This window comes from Trichosurus vulpecula, chromosome 6 (genome assembly GCF_011100635.1).
Source record: "Trichosurus vulpecula isolate mTriVul1 chromosome 6, mTriVul1.pri, whole genome shotgun sequence".
Lineage (NCBI taxonomy): Eukaryota > Metazoa > Chordata > Mammalia > Diprotodontia > Phalangeridae > Trichosurus > Trichosurus vulpecula.
This window is the reverse complement of record NC_050578.1, coordinates 168,902,624-168,924,870: the sequence shown is the minus strand read 5'-3', so window position 1 is coordinate 168,924,870 and position 22,247 is coordinate 168,902,624. Positions and strand designations below refer to the sequence as shown.

At 38.3% G+C, this 22,247-nt stretch overlaps 1 protein-coding gene across 1 annotated transcript in view; it reads right to left on the bottom strand.

Moving 5' to 3' along the window:
• Nucleotides 1-9,606: 9,606 nt before the first annotated feature.
• The window catches only part of TMEM156 (transmembrane protein 156), a 41,128-nt gene continuing 28,487 nt past the window's right edge, over nt 9,607-22,247 (bottom strand). Inside the window, exons 5-7 of the mRNA XM_036765056.1 lie at nt 12,342-12,454; nt 11,312-11,398; nt 9,607-9,636 (exon numbers count right to left, since the gene is read on the bottom strand). Coding sequence (XP_036620951.1) covers nt 9,607-9,636; nt 11,312-11,398; nt 12,342-12,454 — 230 coding nt within the window. The remainder of the gene's footprint in view (nt 9,637-11,311; nt 11,399-12,341; nt 12,455-22,247) is intronic.

Genomic DNA, 22,247 nt, shown 5'->3' with positions numbered 1-22,247 from the left:
CCATCATTTTCATCAATGTCAATAAAAGACATAGCTCTAACCTGCTCTGTTCACAGCCTTGATGGTAATGTGACAATGAAGTATTCCCTGCTGATATATTTTATAGTAACTGATACTATGGCCTGATCATTAAAATATGAGAACTAAATGCTGTTAACCAAACATAAAGAATCTGAAATTTCTTTTTTTTCTTCTTTAAAGCCATTCAACCAATTAATTTGTCTGTAGTGAGGAACGCAATGACTACTTCACATTTTCTGAATGGAAGTCAGGCTTGAAGAAGCTTTGCCTTTGCTCTTAAATGTCTCCCAACTGGTCTTCACCTATTAGGATCACTGTTAATATTGCAGTTGGTCAGTCATTACCAGGGAATTAATACTGAACAGAAGTGATAAGCACCAAATAGTATGAAATAACTCAATAGGTTCATTTCTTTTAAAAGCATCACTGAAGGCCTTCATATCTTGGATTGATGTACAATCTTAATTCTTCCTCAAAGCAGCCGTAATGTCATACAATAAGATTGAAAGTGAAATTGAAATTGCATTGAAAGTTAAAATAGGGGCAGTGAGGTGGCACAGTGAGTAGGGCACCGGCCCTGGGCAAGTCACTTAACCCCAATTGCCTTCCCTTCTCCCCTCCAAAAAAAAGAAAGTTAAGATAAAAGAGAAAGACTACTGTTTCCCAGTTTAATGTTCTCTTCAGCAAAATATAACTCCACTTGGCATTAACAATCATTTCACGCAAGATAGTAACAACCATTCAAATGAACCATGACATATGCATGTTATGGAATATCATCTCCCCACACGAAACAATGAATATGAGGAATTAGAGAAAAAGAGGGGAATTCACAGAGGCAGGATGGCAGAGGAGAGAGAGAGCTGGACTCAGAGACAGAAGAAGGCGGGGTTCCTGCCTCTGACTGATAGCGCTCTAGGCAATTTTCCCATATATGTTAAAGAGAAGGTAGAGGGGGGTCCCTCACCTTGGAGTCCCCTAGACCAGTTAAAACGCAGGTCCAATTACTACCCTGGATGAAGACATATGTGAACTTAGTGAATTCCATTCAGCAGGTCATCTAGTCTTACCCATACTTAGAGAGATTTCCCTTTACAAGACATCCAAAAAGCAAATATGCCTCTACTTCAACTCAATTAAGCAAGCGTTTATTGAACACTTATTGTGTGCAAGTCGTTTGCTAAAGGATAGGGACACAGTGCCAAAAGCAAAATAATCCATGTCCATAAAGACTTTACATCCCACTGGAGGGAAACACCATTTATGCTGATAAGCACACACAAAATAACATAATGATTTCAAAAGGAAGAGAGGGATAGCAACTAGGGGGGTTTAGCAAAAGTCTTTTGTGTGTAGGAGATCAACCTGAACATGAAGGGGCCTAGGGATTCCAAGAGGCAGAAGTGAGGAAAGAATGTATCCTAGACATGGACAATCAACTGTATAAACGGATAGAGGTGAAGGATGGACTAGAGCAGAGAGTGTATGAAGGGGAGTAATATGAAATAAGACTGAAAAGGTAGATGAGAGCCCAATTGCAAAGGACCTGAAATGTCAGGCTATGGGATTTTATATTTTATCATGGAGGCAATAGGGAACCATTGAATACTGTTGAAGATGGAGATGACATCATGATACAATTGGAAGAATACTCCCTGGCTCTAGAGTCAGGGCACCTGGGTTCAAAACTTGCATCTGACACTATCTGTGTCATTAGGCAAGTCATTTAATGTCATGGAGCCTCAGTTTCCTCATCTGCAAAAATAAGGTGGAGAAGGAAATGGCAAACCATTTCAGTATCTTTGCCAAGAAAATCCCAAATAAGGTCTTGAAGAGCTGGATATGACTGTAAAAGACTGAACAGCAACAAAATCAAGAGTTGGACCAAATGGCTTCCGGGGTCCTTTCCAGATGTAGATCTAGGAACTATGAACATTGTCAGATCAGTGTTTTAGGAAAATCAGTTTGGCAGCAGGGTGTGGTTCAGTGTCATCAAACTCAAATAGAAATAGGGACCACTAATCCAGACACAAGGATCTCTGTAGGCTCTATATTGACAGCTTAAAAATATAATGTTGGAGCGGAGCCAAGATGGCGGCTGGAAAGCAAGGACCAGCCTGAGCTCCCTGCCGAGCCCCTCCAAAAACCTATAAAAAATGGCTCTGAACCAATTCTAGAACGGCAGAACCCACAGAACAGCAGAGGGAAGCAGGGCTCCAGCCCAGGACAGCCTGGATGGTCTCTGGGTGAGGTCTATCCCGCACGGAGCTGGGAGCTGGGAACGGAGTGGAGCAGAGCCCAGCCTGAGCGACTTGGACCATCCAGACCAGAAGCCGGGCGGAGGGGGCCCTAGCGCCCTGATTCAGTGAGCTGCGGCAGTTACGAGACTTCTCAACCCACAAACACCAAAGACTGCTGAGAAGGTTAGTGGGAAAAGCTGCGGGAGTGGAAGGAGTTCGCGGTTCGGCTTCCAGCCCCAGGGGCAGCGGAGGTGGGGCAGCTACGGCTGCTGCTGCTTCCGGCTCCAGGCCCACCTGGTGGGAGGAATTAAGTGGCGGATCAGAGCAGGGGTGCACAGCCTGCCGAAGATCTAAGCCCAGTTCGGGTTGGGGGTCCTTGGGGAAGGAGCAATGCTGGTGCGGCAGAGCTGGCACCTCCCCCCCAAACGTGGAACATAGAACTCTGTAGTCTACAAGCAGTCATACCCCACTGAAAAACTCAAAGGTCAAGTTAGTTGGCTGGGATTATGGCCAGGCAGCGAAAACGCACCGAGATTCAGTCTCAGACTCTGCATTCTTTCTTTGCTGACAAAGAAGATCAAAACATAGAGACAGAAGAAATTAATAAAGTCAAAGAGCCTACAACAGAAACCTCCAAGAAAAATATGAACTGGTCCCAGGCCATGGAAGAGCTCAAAAAGGATTTGGAAAAGCAAGTTAGAGAAGTAGAGGAAAAATTGGGAAGAGAAATGAGAAGGATGCGAGAAAACCATGAAAAACAAGTCAATGACTTGCTAAAGGAGACCCAAAAAAAATACTGAAAAATACACTGAAGAAAACAACACCTTAAAAAACAGATTAACTCAAATGGCAAAAGAGCTCCAAAAAGCCAATGAGGAGAAGAATGCCTTGAAAGGCAGAATTAGCCAAATGGAAAAGGAGGTCCAAAAGACCACTGAAGAAAATACTACTTTAAAAATTAGATTGGAGCAAGTGGAAGCTAGTGACTTTATGAGAAACCAGGATATTATAAAACAGAACCAAAGGAATGAAAAAATGGAAGACAATGTGAAATATCTCCTTGGAAAAACCACTGACCTGGAAAATAGATCCAGGAGAGATAATTTAAAAATAATTGGACTACCTGAAAGCCATGATCAAAAAAAGAGCCTAGATATCATCTTTCAAGAAATTATGAAGGAGAACTGCCCTGATATTCTAGAGCCACGGGGCAAAATAGAAATTGAAAGAATCCATCAATCGCCTCCTCAAATAGATCCAAAAAAGAAATCTCCTAGGAATATTGTCGCCAAATTCCAGAGCTCCCAGATCAAGGAGAAAATACTGCAAGCAGCCAGAAAGAAACAATTTGAGTATTGTGGAAACCCAATCAGAATAACCCAGGATCTGGCAGCTTCTACATTAAGAGATCGAAGGGCTTGGAATGCGATATTCCGGAGGTCAATGGAGCTAGGATTAAAACCTAGAATCACCTACCCAGCAAAACTGAGTATCATGTTCCAAGGCAAAATATGGATTTTCAATAAAATAGAGGACTTTCAAGCTTTCTCAGTGAAAAGACCAGAACTGAATAGAAAATTTGACTTTCAAACATAAGAATCAAGAGAAGCATGAAAAGGTAATCAAGAAACAGAAATTTCAAGGGACTTACTAAAGTTGAACTGTTTTGTTTACATTCCTACATGGAAAGATGATGAGTATGATTCATGAGACCTCAGTATTAGGGTAGCTGAAGGGAATATGCATATATATATATATATGTTTATGTATATATATATATAAGTGAATGTGTATGTATGTATATATCTATGTGTATATATATGTGTGACACAGGGTGAGTTGAAGATGAAGGGAAGATATCTAAAAGAAATAAAATGAAATTAAGGGATGAGAGAGCATCATACTGAGAGAGGGAGATAGGGAGAGATAGAATGGGGTGGATTATCTCACATAAAGGTGGCAAGAGGAAGTAGTTCTATGGGAGGAGGGGAGAGGGCAGGTGAGGGGGGAATGAGTGAACCTTGCGCTCAGCAGATTTGGCCTGAGGAGGGAATATCATACATACTCAGTTGTGTATCTTACCCCACAGGAAAGAAGAGGGAGAAAGAAAAAAAAAATAAAAGGGGGGATGATGGAGGGGAGGGCAGATGGGGGTGAAGGTAATCAAAAACAAACACTTTGGAAAGGGGACAGGGTCAAAGGAGAAAATTCAATAAAGCGGGATGGGTTGGGAAGGAGCAAAATGTAGTTAGTCTTTCACAACATGAGTATTATGGAAGGGTTATACATAATGATACACATGTGGCCTAGGTTGAATTGCTCGACTTCTTAGGGAGGGTGGGTGGGAAGGGAAGAGGGGAGAGAATTTGGAACTCAAAGTTTTAAAATCAGATGTTCAAAAACAAACAAAAAAAAGTTTTTGCATGCAATTAAAAAATAAGATACACAGGCAATGGGGCGTAGAAATTTATCTTGCCCTACAAGAAAGGAAGGGAAAAGGAGATGAGAGGGGAGGGGGGTGATAGAGGGGAGGGCTGACTGGGGAACAGGGCAACCAGAATATATGCCATCTTGGAGTGGGGGGGGAGGGTAGAAATGGGGAGAAAATTTGTAATTCAAACTATTGTGAAAATCAATGCTGAAAACTAAATATGTCAAATAAATAAATTTAAATTAAAAAAATATATAATGTTATCTTTTATTGAATTTTTATTTATTTTGTGAAATATTTCCCAATTACATGTTAATCTGGGAATGTCGCAGGCTGCACACACCCACGTTTGACACCTCTGATGTCATTGATAGCTAGCTTCAAAGCCAGGGTTCAGCTCCTACATCTGACATAGACAATCTGTGCAACCTTAAGACAGTCTCTTAATCTTGGGTACTCTAGGCAACTCCATAAGACTATAAATTGCAAAGAGGGCATCAACTTGTATTGGTAGAAGGAGTTTGCTCACCAAAGAATTCCAGCAAAATCACAGGGCCAATCTCTATCTGGGATGGTGCTTGGAAGTAAGAGTCCATTTTGATAGTTGAGGGAAGTATTTGTTGTAAAGAGGCATTGTAACTAGGGTCAAAGAAAAAAAATACAAATAAAATACCCTGCATTTTAGGCACATGTCTGCTGGAAACATCTTTTTCCATTTAACATTATTATAAATCCAACTATTTCTATATTCAAGAGATAAATGTTCAAACTGACACTTCCCTAAAGGGCAAAGTGTGGAAAAGGTTTTAGATTGGAGGAATACTATTTTCAAATATATTCAGTTGAACTAAAAATGGTTTTTTCTTTAAAATATGCTTCTGTATAAGTCAACAAAGTATTGCTATTATGTGGCATAGAAATGCCTTTGTTATGTGGGACTTTTTTTTGCAACAGTGCTAAATTAAAGCTAATTTGGCCTGTATTTAAAAAGAACTGTAAGGAAATACTATTTGCTAATCCACTTATTCATCCATCTCCTTCCTTCTGCCTGACATCTTACCTATATAGGAGGGAAACCAATGACTTGCTTCTCTCTGTACGTCTCTCTCCATTCCCCACCTCTAATTCTAGTCAGTTCGTGGGGTCTTTTATTTCCATAGGTACCATATAATGAAAAAACTGGAAGGAATAAAAAAAAAATACCAGTCATCTATCTGTGGAAACCAAAGATAAAGAATGGCTTGCCAAACACATACAGCCAGGTTGAGCAGGATTCAAAGGCAGTAAATAATTGCTCTGAGATCCTTTGAAGGTATGTTTCCCCTAAAGCAAACCCATTTTTTTCCCGAATACTAATTTCATATAGGAAGAGAATAAACATTTATAGAATGCTTTGAAGATGAAAAACTACTTATAAGAACACAAACTGATGACTATATTTTCCAAATGCCAAATCCCTGAAAGGATTATTTCTGACAACAGGTCTCTAAACTCAAAGCAATTTGTCAGTTTCAGTTTTGAAAAAACAACAACATGAGAACTTCAAACATATTGCAAACAGTTCTGGTTGGAAGAAAAGAAGAGAAGAAGATGGAGAAAGATTTTTTTTTGGAGACAGATTTTATTTTATTTTGGTTTTGGTTTTTTTGGAGGGGGGAAGGCAGGGCAATTGGGGTTAAATGACTTGCCCAAGGTCACACAGCTAGTAAGTGTGTCAAGTGTCTGAGGCTAGATTTGAACTCAGGTCCTCTTGACTCCAGGGCTGGTGCTCCACTCACTTGGAGACAGATTTTAAAGAAAGTAGTGGTTAGAAAGCAAAACTGGAGAAGCACAGCATGGTCCAAAGAGAATTACTGGAATCATAATGGAGTAATAATCATAACAACAACAGCAAGCATTTGTGTCCTACTTTAAGATTTGCAAAGTATTTTTTACAAATATTATCTCATTTGATCCTGACAACAACCCTGGGAGATAGGTATTATTATTATCCCTATTCTACAGGTGAAGAAACTGAGTCAGACAGTTTAAGTGACTTTCCTAGGGTCACATAGCTAATGTCTGAGGCTGAATTTGAACTCAAGTCTTTCTGAATGGCAACTAGGTGGCACAGTGGATAGAGTGCCAGACCTGGATTCAAAAAGACCCCTTTTCCTGAGTTCAAATCTGTGTCCAGATACTTAGTAGCTGTGTGACCCTGGATAAGTCACTTAACCCTGTTTGTCTCGGTTTCTTCATTTCTAAAATGAGCAGGAGAAAGAAATGGCAAACCACTCCAGGATCTTTGCCAAGAAAACCCCAAATGGGGTCATGAAGAGTTGGACACGACTGAAAAATGGCTGAACAACAACTTTCTGACTCCTTGTCCAGCACTCCATTCACTGTGATACCTGATAAGGATACCTCGGCTTTGACTCTAGTTTTACTCATTCATAGTTTCACAGAATTTCAGAGATGGAAGGGATCTGAGAGTCTATCCAGTCCAGCATTTATGTGAACAAGAAGTCCTCTTTCCACATCCTCAAAAAGCTATGACTCAGCCTCTGCTTGGAGAGGAGGGAGAGCCCACCAGGTTATGACTCAGCCCAACGTTTGAACAGTTCTTTTTGTCAACAAGGTTTTCCCACTGTCAAGCTGAAATCTCTTCTGCTTCCGCCCCCTTACTCTTAGTTTTAGCCTCAGAACCCCTGTAATCATAAAGTGGAGCCAGAAGGTACCTTGGAGGCTGGCTAGTCTGACTTCTTCATTTTACTGAGACTGAGAGATATTAAGGGATTTGTCCAAGGTCACACAGATAGTAAATGTCAGAGGCAGACTTCGAACCCAGAGCTTCTGTCTCCAGAGCCAGTGTTCTTTCCACTGTAACATACTGCCTTCCACAGAAAACAAAGAACATTACACAATGAATAAAGAACTGAACTTAGATTCAAGACCCAAATTCAAATCTTGTCCCAGACACTTGCTAGCTGGCTAGCCTACTTGGCACAGAATTTGGTTTGTTTGTCTATTGTTGTTGTTTTGGTGACTGTGACATGCTACTAACTCATATGACACTTGCAGTCCACTAAAAAAAAAAACCTTCTCTTTTCTCCAGGAACTGGCATCTCTCCGTGCTTTCCTATGCTATACTTTTAAAACCGATTTTTTAAAAATCTAAGTACTTTGTACTTTTGCCTCTTAAATTGCATGCTGCTGTGTTTGGCTCATAAGGAGAGCTTCTCAAGACCTTTAGGGATCCTGATTATCACTATTCAGTTCATTATCTATCCCTCCTGTCATGGTATCGGCTACAAATTTGATAAGCATACCTTCTGTGCCTTCCTCCAAGCTATTGATAAAAATGTCATGTGCAGGGACAAGAATAGATCCTTGGAGTACTCCACTAGAAAACACCTTCCAAGGGGACATCAAATCATTAATGGCTACCAACTGATCATTCAATGGTTTTGAATCCATCTAACCATACTATCATCTAAGCTACCTCTCTCCATCCTGTACATAGGGAGAGTATGAGAAAATTTGTAAAATGATAGGGTGAAATCTAACTTTATTATGTCTTTGACATTCTCATGACTATCAGTCTTGAACCTCTGGGACCAAATACAAAATCCTTTGACATTTAAAGCCCTTCATACTTGTCCTTGTCCTTCACCCCAGCCCCACCTTTCCAATCTTCTTACACTCTATATACTCTATTCTTCAATCCTGTGACACTAGCCTCCTTGGTCTTCCTTGAACAAGGCACTCCATCCCCTGACTCCAGGCATTTTCACTGGCTATCCTCCATGCTTGAAATGCTCTCCCTCTTCATTTCTACCTCCTGGATTCCTTGACTTCCTTCAAGTCCCAAATAAAATCCCACCTTCTACAGGAAGCCTTCCCTTAACCCCCTTGATTCTAGTGTCTTCCATTGACAATTTCCAATTTGACCTGTACATAAGTTGCTTGTATGTAGTTGTTTGCATTTTGTTCCACCTATGAGACTGTGGGCTCTTTGAGAGTAGGGCCTGTCTTCTACCTTTCTTTGTAAACCCAGGGCTTAGAACACTATGTAGATCACATGAGTAGATTTTAATAAATGTTTACCGACTGGCTGAGATTCAATTTAAAAATATTCATTAACCATCTTCTATGTGTCAGAAGTGAGATGAGTCTGGTACAAACTGGTCTTGATGAAGCCATATTGACTTTTAATGATCACAGCTTCCTTTTGCAAACACTAACAAACTATTCCTTTAGTTTTTAGCATTGCAGAATTTTGCTAGGAATAGAAGTTGAGTTGAATGTTAAGGTATTTCATTTAAATTTATTTCTGGTAGGCCTCTTTGGGTTTTTAAATATCCCCAATGCCCAAAAGGAATCTAGGCAAATTGATGAGATTTAGAAATGCAAATAGATTTACAAATAAACAACAGATGAGTCCATAAATAATTTGCCAAGTAGGAACAATTCCATTCCATCAGTCTGCAGAAGCCTAAACACAGAAGTAGGCATTTGCACTGTTCTCAAAGATTAACGAACCAGTATCATGAGACTGTGAGAAGAAGTAAACCTCAGAATCATGGATCTTTCTTGGAATGTTATCAATTAAATCTCTGATTCTTCAAAGTTGAAATCTTCAGGTCACCATCAGCTGTATTGTGATTAATAAGTGAAGACAATAAAAATGCTCTTATCATTCTTTGTATTTCACCAGCTTTTCCATGACTCAGCTTACTGAAGAAATATCTATTCCCTTCTTTCTACAGGTCAATAGTTATTCATTAGATATTTTTTAAACAGTTCATTCAGTTCTTTAAATGTTTTTATGAATATGCTAAGCAAGATACAATTCATTTGCAAGGTGCATATTCTCCAACAAAGAAAAAATACAGATATTTTCCAAAAGGCAAAGTCCAAATTGTCCAAAGCAGCCTACTCCTTTGATTTTCTCAAAAGGTTAACCTGTGGAAGACAATTATAAGGAAAACATTATTCATAAAAGCATTTGTTATATAAAATTTATTTGGTAATTATAATTAAATATAACTTAGAAATGGATATTTACTAAGCTTACACTATTAGTCTAGAGACTTCAGTATTGGGATTCACCTCTTGATTCTTTTTTATTCAATTTTATTTCACTTGCCCTTGTTACACAAGATCACAAGGCTATAAAAAGCCCCCTCCCTCCCTTTGTTTAATGAAAGGTCTTTGAGAATTTAATAAGAGACAGCCAGACAATATTCCCAAGACTTATTCTTTTCTAATTTCAGCCTTCATGATGGTTAACAAGTAGGTCCTTAAGAAATTTTCTTCCCATAGAAACTCTGGTAATTTTATGAATTTCTCTGATCTCTTCTTGGTCTCCAAACCAAAGTTTCTAAGCTGGTATTTGGTTCCCTAGATTTAATCAATAAAGTCACTCTGCTAAAGAGTCAGAAAGTCCAATCTCCTCTCCACTGGAGTGAATCCAAAATATATTTACAAGGCTTGACCATCTAGAGAAAAGGCAGTTTACAAAAGACGAGTCATCTCTAGGGCCCTTTCCAGTTCTAAATACTCCAATTCATTCCATTTGATTCTAATGGAGTACAAAATACAATGCCTCCCTAGGGCACTATCTATCCTGTCAATTTCACAGATTTATTAGTAGGATTTTAATGGAATTGCCTATATTACTTTTTAAACTAAAGTGACTTGTTAGTTGTTACAGTTCCAGATTTCACATTCTTGTTCAAGACAGTATTTGAACAAAAACAACCCTAAAACAACCATCTGCCTATTGGATTCAGTCATGCCTAGGGATTGCTAAGCCTCTGGCAGAACTTTACTTCTGGGCTCTCCCAAGACATTTTACTCACCCATCCCCCAAAACTTCCAAATCTCAGGATTTCTTCATCAAGGGCTTTCACCTGAGCAACTGAAGTCTAAAAATAATTCCTTGCCCACATTTGCTCAGAGTTTTTGTCTTCTTGCACCCAGATATTTAACCTATGGCTGTAGCCATACTGGTCACACTCTGGGCTCAGCCCTTATAACACAAAGAAAGATCTGCTTCCATATTTTTTCTTATGACAGGAGAGTAAGGGATCTATCTCCCTATAATTAAATCCTCTTCACAACTGACCACAGCTGATTTCATTCTTCCACAATTGGGGAATGAAAAATCGATTTGCCCATAATCCTACACAGTCGACTTTCTACCACGTGAAGCAAATCATGCTCACCTGACAGGCCAAAGAGTGCTGAAATTATAGTGCAGATTTTCTATTTAAAATTTTATTTAGATTTAACATAGTGACAGATCCTTTTAAGCTCTGAGACTAGATACTTTATTGTATTCAGTGATGTGGGCCTACATAAATTCCTTGAGCTATCAAGCAGCCTATAATCAGAGGCACTTAACTAACTTACTAGTATGGGCTATAGATCCATTTCCTTAAGGTTGCTTTCTATTTTGGGAATAGAGGTCCACAGAAATTCTCCTATGAAACCTGCTGACTGCAGCAGTAGATACAAATACATACGGAATACATCCATCTGGATTTCCAGGCTGGAGAACTTAGTAAATTATTTTTTAATACTTTTTAAAAAAATAAATCCTTAGTGAATATTACACATACTCTCTCTTCCTTACCCTTTGACAGAAGCAACCATTAGCATGCAGTTTAAAATCTAAAATGAGGTTCCAACCAGGGATATAGTGCCGGGGATGAATTGAAGTCTTTAGGGGCACACAGAGTTTAACAAACGAAAAGATTAGTTATCGATCAGTTGTGGCTCTCTGAAGAAATATTGATTTTGTTTCATGTCATCTAATTCATATGAAATGGTTTTCCAAGGTCACTACCTTTTGCCTCCTGACCACATGGCAAATGCAATTTTGAGTAAAGCATAGCTTCATTTCTCTACTATAGTACTACACGGTTACCTCATTGTGGTCTGAAGGTGACCCTGGCTTCTCACAAACTACAGAAGCTGGAAACATTTTGAGTACTGGACATACAGCTGTAACTAGGGCAGTGCAACCAGGATTCTGCCACTGAGGCACTGAAATTTAGGGGGTATTTGGGATTCCTAAAAGCAGCATGGAAGTATCTGAGCTTGATATCTAGTTTAACAGAATATTTAGTTAAACTAGGAAACTACTGGATGGTTCATTTCTTGCCAGTGCCTAGTTGATCCCTTCTCCGCCCAATACCATGGTTCACACTATGTTCCCTCACCACTCCTAGAGGAAGCTATTGGGAACCTTCTACACACACACACACACACACACACTGAATTGAATTTGTCTTAAATAGATTTGAACTTTAGCACTGCTTGCCCTCCAGTGTCTCTTATGCAGCTTGCCCAGATCTGAAAAACTCTAGTTACATTTTTGATAGGCCACATGACAGCCTTTCTAAGAACCAGCTTAATTAAATTCAGGGATGCCTTTCATCAGAAAGGTAGTCACCACTGATGGTCTTTGTTTGTTTTTTGGCTACTTGGGGGTGGGGGTGGGGCATAATAACTCATAATACTGTATTATAAGGGTGGGGAATAGCTAACTGTATCAGGGATGGAGTATTCACAAGGATAGGATCATAAATTCTTGAAGTATTACAAAATACATGGTTTTACCCACTCACTTTGGTAATGAGAAAAATAAAATATTCACTCACTGCGTATATTGATCTTTCCGACTCACTGTAGAAAAAATGTTCTAGTTCTGATATGGGAGGAAGTGCTTCTTTCGCACCTGTGAAAGTGGAGGGCCCTCTCTGCTTGGTTGCTCCTGGTTTACAGAAGAAAACTGTTTTAATTTATATTGGTCAAGAGCACCTTAGGTCAAGCCAATAATAACGATGATGATGATGATGATGATGACTATGACAACAATAATCACAATGATGACCATGACAACAACAATAATAATAAACAGCTAGTGTGATAGAGGAAGAATGCTCAGATTTGCCCTTGCTGATGGGCCATACAGAGCATGTGCAGAATCCAATCCAACACACAGAAATTAGGTAGCCTGTTTCCAGCCGTGTTTGACTGAGGGGCTGGCACTGGGTTAGGAAGAGAGTTCTTTTAATTGACTGCAGAGTCAAAACTCCATGGATATACCAAAGACATGACCTGCCCACTCAGGGTTCCTCTTCCTGACTCTAGGCCCAGCTATGCCACCTAGCTTGTTGAGACAAGTCCAGGTGAACTTGTGGGTTTCAGGAGGTCAGGAGGTCCTAGGAGGCCAGAGAAGTAGTCACTAAAGTGTCTACTGGAGTAGCCAGTTGCAGACTGGTGCCAAGGGAAGAGTCAGCATTGAAGAGAGAGTAGCCACCAGAAAAGATCATTCTTGGATCATGCTTGGTAATTGATCAGACTGTGCTCAGTAGGGATGAAATGTATAATGGCTAATTAGCAGAAATGCCAAACTGCATTGTTTTGATGAAGCCTACTTCCAACTTCCAACAGATTTTAATCTGGCTACAAATTAGATTTCTGAATCCTTTTAAAATTGTTCTGTTAATGAATGCTATGAGTCTCACACTTAGAATTGCTTTCTGTGTGAGAATAAAGTGACCTTCCCTAGACTTGATTTATATGATATGTTGGTACCTACCTTAGTCTGTCCCCCCTCCATTTTGGGGAAACCCTAGACTAGAGCCAAAGATAGAATTGTCCCCAAAGTAGTCAGGGTTGAGGGGTCATGAGCCAAAGAATGTGAGAACTGGGGAGCCTATTCTCTTATCGAGAAGCCACGTCACTCCAGATCTGAGATCTGGGCAAGTCACAATGGTAGGCAAAGGACAGCAAATGGAAAAGATCACTAGACCCTGTGGCCTGCTAAGCAGTGCCTAGAGAGCAACTAGACCAGATGAGCTTTTATTTAGCACTTGAAAGTTTACAAAGGGCCTCACATGTTTTCTTACTTGATATTCACAACAACCCATGAGATAGTTGCCACTATTTTCTCCTTTTTTTAGAAGAGGAAATTGAGGCTAAGAAAAATTATGTTGGCCTGCCCAGGGTCACGTTGCAAGTATCTAAGGCAAGGTTTGAACTCAGGTATTGTTGATTCCAAATCCAACTCTCTATCCACTACTTCACCCACCTTCTTTAAATATCCTACATCTTAAAATGAATAGCAAAAGCTCTTTTTGTGGTGGCAATTAGAAACTGAGGGCATGTGCATTAATTAGGGAATGGCTGAACAAGCTATGCACATGATTATCATTGAATACTATTGTGTTGTAAGACATGATGAAAAGAATGGTTTAAAAAAGCCTCAGAAAACTTAAATGAACTGATACAAAGTGAAGTGAGCAGAACCAAGAAAATAGTACACACAGTAACAGCAATATGGTAAAGATAAACAACTGTGAAAAACTTAGTAACTGTGATCAATACAATGTATCTACAACAATTCCAAAGAATTCAAGATGAAAAATGTTATCTATCTCCAGATGGAGAACTGATGGACTTTGAGTGGAGACTTTCTTTTTGCCACAAGGCTAATGTTTCGCATGCCTTCATATGTATAATGTATAATGAGTTTCATATTTCTTGCCTTTTTCATTGGTGGGGAAAGGGTAAAGAGAGGGAGAAAGAGAATTTAGAAATGAAAATATTTTTTAAAGACTATCAAAAAAAGAAAAAATTAAAATGAATAACAAATACATGTAAATATGGTGTTGTTCTTCTTTAAGGCTCAGGATTAGACTCATGCAAAAGAACTTGCAGCAGGTCACCCACCAATAGGATTAGAGGTGTCACACTGTTGTGGAAAGAGTACTGGTTTTGGAGTCAAGGGACCCATGGCCCATATTCTGCCTCTGTTATTACCTGTTGACCTTGGGCAACCCATTTAATCCCAGCCTCAGTTTCCACAACTATAAAAATGAAAGGTCTGTACTATGAGTTCTTTAAGGTCCCTTCTAGCTCTAAATTTATGTTCTCATAATCCTAAAATCATACTAACTCTTTCCTTTTAAAGGCACTCAATGATCACTTTTCAAGATACTTCAAAGAGGGAAGATCCTCCCTAAACAGAAAAGGTAACAAAGAATATTAACACACAAAAAAGAGACCAAGTGTCATGTGTCATTGGTAACAACTGATATGTATACCTATTTTCTTATCTTTGATAATTTATAACCGTAGAGGTAACTTTAGTTAGTGATTCTTTATCAATATCAAGCCAAACATAAAACAGGGAGAAACTAAAGATATTTCTCCCTTATTATGGAGATTATCCTGCATGAAGTTCAAATGGAAGAATTACCAATAGGTGATGAGTTTCTACCATTGCTTATATTTGCAGATGATATTGTGCCGATTGCATTGAGTCCCAAAATACTTCAGGGCTTCTTCAGTGAAAGTGAGACTACTCAAAGAGGCTGACCTAGCAACCTCCTTGGGAAAAAAATTCAGTGGAAAAATATGTAATTATGCAGACTATGAGATGTAGCTGGATGTAGCCCAATATATCAAATGAGGTCATTAGTACACGTATTTTGGGCAGGCACAGTAAATGGACAATGAGATGGGTCAAAAAATTGAATAAGAGAGAGAGCAAACTGGTCACATTTTGGAAACTGCCTGGTTCTTTCAAGGATTCCAAAAGACCTTCTGCTGCCAGAGTCTGCCATTTTAAATTCAATAATCTCCCAACAATATTCTATGGCTATGAATTTTGGAATACTATAGTCCCAGAAGAATTAAACTTTCAGGTGAATCCAAAGGGCATTGGAAAATGTGGTTGGTATAGTTGGTGCAGTGTAGTAACAAAGATATCTTACATTCAAGCAATATTATAAGAAGCATTCTCAAGGACACCTATGCAAATGTAAGGTATTAGTATTAGTAGTAGAAGCAATAGTATTAAGATATAGCCAAGACAAAAGTTTAGTTAAAAAACAACTAAAAAGTAATTAAACACTAGAACAAATTACTAAAGGAGAGAGATTTTCACATCTCTATCTATAGATGTTAAAAAATAGGACAAAATCACCTGTTTTTGGAAAGTTTAAATCATTTGCTAGCAGCTAGGCAGTGCATAGGCCGCTGGACATCAAATCAGCATGCTAAATCCCACCGCAGACATTTACCAGCTTTGTAATCCTGGGCAAGCCACTTAAACACTGTCTGCCTCAGTATCCTCATCTGCAACATGGGGGTAATAGCAGTCTCTGCCTCCCAGGGTTACGAAGACCAAATGAGATAATATTTGTAAAGTACTTTGAAAACCTTCAGGACTATGTCAATGCTAGCTATTTTTATTGTATAGATTTAAAATGTTTTGGAAAATTTTTTAAAGTATAAGACCATTGTCAGTGACTATTATTTAGAGAAGTTTACAAGTACCAGAAGAGTCCTTGGAAGAAAAGTGACACCTGTCAAAACCAAAGCTAAGCCTGAATTCTGGGTATGAACCATTGTCCATACACAGAAGCAATCAAAAGATACCCTGATGTGCCTTTAGGTTTTTTTAAAAATTATTTTCCATGTCTCTAAAGATAAAAGGAATGTATCTTCTCACTCTATTCCGGGAGCTGCAGCTCCCAGATCCACGATATGATAATATTTAAAACTCTACAAAACTTGACAAAAAGCAAAATGTAAGCTGTCTTTCTAATTCCTTTCCTGAGAATGTGTGAGATAAGCAGATTTCTTTTAAAAGTCCAGAGTGATAAGTTTCCCTGTAAAAAATTGCTTTAAAAAAAGCACCCTTATCCTCCAATACCATTAATTCTCTACCACTAGTCCAATGTACCTCTCTTTGGGCAACAGAAACAGTCAAGAATATTCAAGGATTTCACATAGAAATGGTCAAGACTGAATCAAACATTTCTTTGAATTTTTCAGAGGGTTCAAAAGAACTAGAAAAAAGGAACTGTCTCAGGCACTGTTTTGCTTACCCTGCCTGAATTTAGCTGACAAAACTATTTTCTCAGCAGCAAAGCCTTTGATTAAAAATAAGGTTCCATGCCTATTATGTTCTCAGATAAAGCCCCTGTCACTGTCACTGGTAGGATTTTTATTTTCTCTATGTTTAATCCTGTTTTCAGAGTACACTTTGTAAAAGGGGTTGAGGGTGGGAGGAATTGAAATCCCTGCCATCTGGCCTTCTGGTTTCTAGTCTCAATTCATAATATAGTATTTTCATGTCCACTGAGTAAATGTTCCTGTCCTTTTTTTCCATCTTGTTCTTAAAGATTTAGGATTTAGAGACAAGGAAATACAATCACTGCAGCCATACTGAGTTCCCCTGGGCCAACTTCTCACCTCTATTACCCGTGATTAGCTTATTTTCTCTGATTTGTGAATTTAAGAAAAGATTACTGAAACCTAAGAGAAAAGAGTTCAAGGTCATTTTCTTTCTCCTCTCTCCAACTTTCTAACCTGTAAAATGTAGTCAAATCCCCCTTACATCAGTGGGGACCATAATATTTAGAGCTGAAAAGAACCTTAGAGATAATCTAGGTAAATTCCAACCCCCTCATTTTACAGATGAAGAAATTTAAAGACTTAGCTGAAGTCACCCCAATAGTATTTCATAGGATCAGATTTGAACTAAGGTCTGAGGTGTTTCCAAGGTCATATAAGTTACACAGTTGTTGTGATAATACAAGATAATATATGTAAAAATATTTTGATAAATAAAATGTACTCTATGTGTAAAAATCATTATTAGCTCCTTTTTTGTTTTCGCACTCCAGAATCTTTTGCTTACCATTTGATCTTTTTTTGTCTTTTCCTCACTTGCTTAGGTTGGGGTGGGGTGTAGGGCAAGACGTGGAAGAGACATCATGAAAGTCAATAAGGAATCCTTGGAAGGTTCTCAAGTGTTTAATTTTCACATAAGCACCCTTTCCAAAAGTGATGGTGCTCAAGTTAACTTCACAGATTTCTTTGGTCAAGGATAATATATTCAAGACCTCTTTGGAAACTAGAACCGTATTTTTTTTTTTAACCATTCTGCTGAAAGTCTTTGCTGTAGAGCCAACTTTCAACATGGGTACTTTCCATTCCATAGCAACCATTCTCTCTCAAATCTTAACATCTTTCTTGATTGACATGAGCATTCAGCTGAGCCACAGCAAAGCGTATGCATAGTTCTGACCTTTTCATTCAACTCAGAGACATTCCATGGCAAGTGGTGCTTTGTGGGCAGAAGAACAGATTATGGAATCACGGGACAGATTTCCATCATCTGACCTGCCAATGCAAATTCACCACCTACCATTCCCAAAGCTCCATCTGTCCTGTGACCAGTGATCCTAAACCTATCCATCTGCTCCAAGTCTAGATTATGTGGAAATTAAATGAGAATGTTAAAATATCTGACTTTCATTTGTTTCTCTCCCTTGGAAGAGTAACTACTACTAAACACTTTCCTTGAACAGCTTATCCAATGGAAACATCTGTAGTAGTCAGTAGGCTGAACCAATGACTAGGCTACTATTAAATTCCCATTTAAAATGTCCTCTTTAGTGAAGTAATGAAATTAATGGATTGCTCATACCTTTCATTATTTTTCTGCTCTTGGATGGGTATTATGAATAAAGACAAATTATAGGAAATTTTTGAAAGATTTATCAATTTTTCCTACTCTATATTTCCCATTTGCCAGTGGCACACTGGTATGCGGTGATCAAATAAAGTAGCATATATTCTGCCAATATATAAAATTTAGAGTTCAATTAGCAGATATACTTGTCACCAGCTGTCTGTAGCTACCTAATACTCATCAAAGTCAAAGTTTTCCTTTTAAAAAAAAAAGGAAACCCTCCACTCTCTTCTTTTGGAATCCACTCTTAGCAGAGCAGATGGTTATAACTTTGACTGTTTGATGTATATGAATCTGAATTATAAGAGTCATAAATATTATAGTTAAGCAAGTGAAAAATTAAATTTTCATGTTGCCTGCTTGCAGGACATCTGGCATCAGTAATTTGTCTTCCCTCCTGCAGGAAATTGAAACCTGCTCCATCCCTGTTTTCAAATATCAGCCACAAGTATATTATAAATGCTAACCTTACACTGCTGCTCTCAATTTTGGCTCCAGATAATGGCAGCTCTAAATTACTAGGTAATCCACTCGTTCATGATATTTACACCGAAATTTAGTTGTCTTTGCTGTAGTTCACACCCATATTCATGGCATAAGACAACTTGTCTAGTGCTGTTTCTAATTCTTTGTAGCTAGGATTCATGTTGCCAAGCATCAGCCTTTCAGAAGAAAACTAGATCACCTTCTATTTCCAGTACCAGATGGATGAGAATAAGCAAGAGCTTTTTGCTCTAAATTCTATAACAGGGATAGATGACCTGTTACCTGTACCACCTAGTACTCAGCCATATGCACCTCTTGGGTTTTTTTTTGTCCCCTTCCTCTTTCTAGCCCCCTTCTATTTCTCTTCTCTAACTATGTCACTCCTTTTCCCTTTTATTGTCCTTCTTCCTTTCTGTCTTTCTTTTTTTTATCCGTAGAACTAGTGCCATCCAAATCATGTTTCCTTTAAACTCCAAGGACTGGTGGCATCCAAAGTCATTACTGACTCTCTTGGCTACATATGTGTGAATCCTGGAACTTCATCAATGTGGAAATGACAAATTTCCAGATTATAAATATAACCTTCTTTCCCTCCCCCGCTTCATACCTTCTATGAATGTTGGGCTTTTTGGTTTACAAGCATATTATCCACAGCCAACAACCTTATGAAGTAGATAGTGAAGCCACTATTATTTCATTTTAAAGATGACAGAATTGGGAATCAGAGAGCTTAAGTGATTTGCCTAGCTGACGTACAATTAACTGACCATGAACCCAAGATTTCTGGGTCTAAACCCAGTAGCTCTGGTCAATGACCCAATTACACAAAACTTATGTGGTACCTTGAAGTGAGCTAGTGGTTCTGCTAATTCACATAATTTTCTGTCTCCTTTACAGGCCTATTCTAAAGCAAAACAAGTATATTAAGCATCTTAATAAGATTTAATTTTTATATTTTTTTTGTCAGTGCCTGGCCATATAGTAGATGCTTAACAATGGATCAAATTAAGTTCCTGTTAAGAATTTGCAAATTAAGTTCTTGTTAAGTAAGTTATATGTTTATTTACAAATTTTTATTAATTTAATTTTTAAAATTTCTTTATTAATTTTTTAGTTTCCATGTGAATTTTATTTCTCCTAGGGTAGATTCACTAGTAGAGTTTCATGATATAAATCAAACCTAAAGAGTTAGCAGATTCAGAAATAAATCTGGTAGATTCCTGGAGTTAAATTCCCAAATTGACTTTTTTTTTGTAATATGGGAAAGTGTTCTCGCCTCCTCCCCTCAAATTTGCTAAAGCACTTTGGCTTTATCTGCCCCCTCATCATGCAAACTTGTATTATACTTATCTCTGTACATTTTGTATCCTGTCCGATAGAATGTAAACTTGTGGGACGTAGGGAACATGTTATTTTTGACCTTTTGTATCGCCAGCATGTACCACGGTGTCATACAGATAACAAGCACTTAAAATATATTTGACTTCAATTGACAGAGTAGTACTATTGTGACACCGCTTAGCATTTATATTTTAATTCAGTTGAATTATTGAATACTTAAATGTGTCAATGGAGAAGATGTCATTGATGGGATTATTTCTCTGTGCAGATTGCAGAATCTAGCCGTACTTTCTAATACTGTGAGCTCCTATACATGTCCTCTCATAAATCTTTTATGAAAGATCTACCTAATAATAGACCAGAAGCCTTCTGCTGGGGTCTCTGAACATTCCCTGGTTATTAATGCATTTCTCGGGCCTTTCTTCTCATTTCTTGCTTTTGCTACATTACTGCCTACATCTCCTTTTCTGATCATATATTTTCCAAATCATATTTTTTATACTACTTCTTCCATAAAAGTTATCATTGGTAATATGCTGCATTCTATAGTTTATTTTACACCAGGTAAGGAAGTACTCCATAAAATCACCTTTCTTATTGAGTTTGGGCACACAATGAAACTCTCTACCAACCCTCTTTATCTGCTTTTCCAAGGAGAACTTATGAACTACCCATGATTTAGTTTCAACTTCATTATTTCTTCTGGTTTTATTTACAGTGTAAATGTCCAATTTGAAATGGTTCAGTAATATAGTAACATATTGATCAAAGGATCATAGATTTAGAGCTTCAAGCACTTTATCAGCCATCTAGACCAAACTCACCATTTTACAGAGAAGGAATGAAAGCTAACAAGGGTTAAGTGACTTGTCCAATATCTTAAGTGTTTGAAGAGGGAATTGAGGGCAAGTCTTCCTGACTCCAAGTCTAGAAACCTACTTATTCTGCCAAGCAGGATCCCCCACTTAGAGTATCCTTTTCCACTACTAAACTACCATCACTGAAAACTGTGGAAACCAAAGAGGATCATATAACATGTTAGCCATTTTGCATTTTTGCTTTATCATGCCCAAAGTATTCAGCACCTACCAACTAACCTACTAGTCATGAGCTTTTCTCTACTTAGTTAGGCTGGTTCTCAGACAGTAGGCACAATCTGTTGTCATGACCATCCTTCCATCTCGGTAAGACCTGTCACAGTTTATTATCTACTCTCATAGCTGTTAAGAACCTAGGATCACCTTTACACAATGATGACGCATTCAGATTTCCATAGTACAGTAGAATAGGACTTATTATTCACTATTTCTATATCTTTCTTTATTAAATCATTCATGCAGTTTATTCTATAGCCACATAAAATAAACCAAGTTGTTGGCATAGGAAAATTTTAATAAAAATGGAAAGCAAGACATTATTTAAACTACTTGTGCCTGCCTACACACATGGAGCTTAAAACAGAGTGTTCACCTTTTGTGCAATATGTGAACAAAATTGTAAAATTATCACAGCCAGCAAGGACAACATAAACTGTTATGTTGGCTGAAATACAGACCACAAACACTCAGGGAAGGATGTATGTGTTTGTATTCCAAAGGAAAGAAGAATAGAGAAAGCTGACCATTCATTCAGTCCCTCTTCTCTTACCAGGGAGAATGGGTTCTTACTAATCTCCATTTATTTTCTTTCAGCCAATATTCCTCTCTTTCGCTCTCAAGATGAATAAACTAACTTGGAGGATAGAGAACGGTGTGGTGTGAATTTGTGTCAATGTTTACTTTATGATTCAAGAACCACTATAGAGAGACTGACAAGTATAGTTGGAACTGACATATAGCTGTTTTGCAGAGGTATGACAGACAATCTTGGCTTTCTTCCAAACTGTCCTTCACTCATGTTACTGATTCTCCAGAGGACCATACTGACTCTTTTTTCTTCCCATTTCCAGAGACACCTACAATCCATCATTGCACAGGGAAGTCTCAAAGATGGTGCCCAAGGGAAGTATTATTTCCTTTCCATTTATTTCTCAGAGAGAGAACAACTTACAAGCAGAAAAAAGTCTTTATGTTGAGGGAATATAAATAACAAGGTAGAATTTGGTTCTTTCACCTTTAGGCCTCAAATAGATTCTTGATTTAAAAAAAACATAAAAGGCTACAATCCTAGACTTCAATAAGCAATG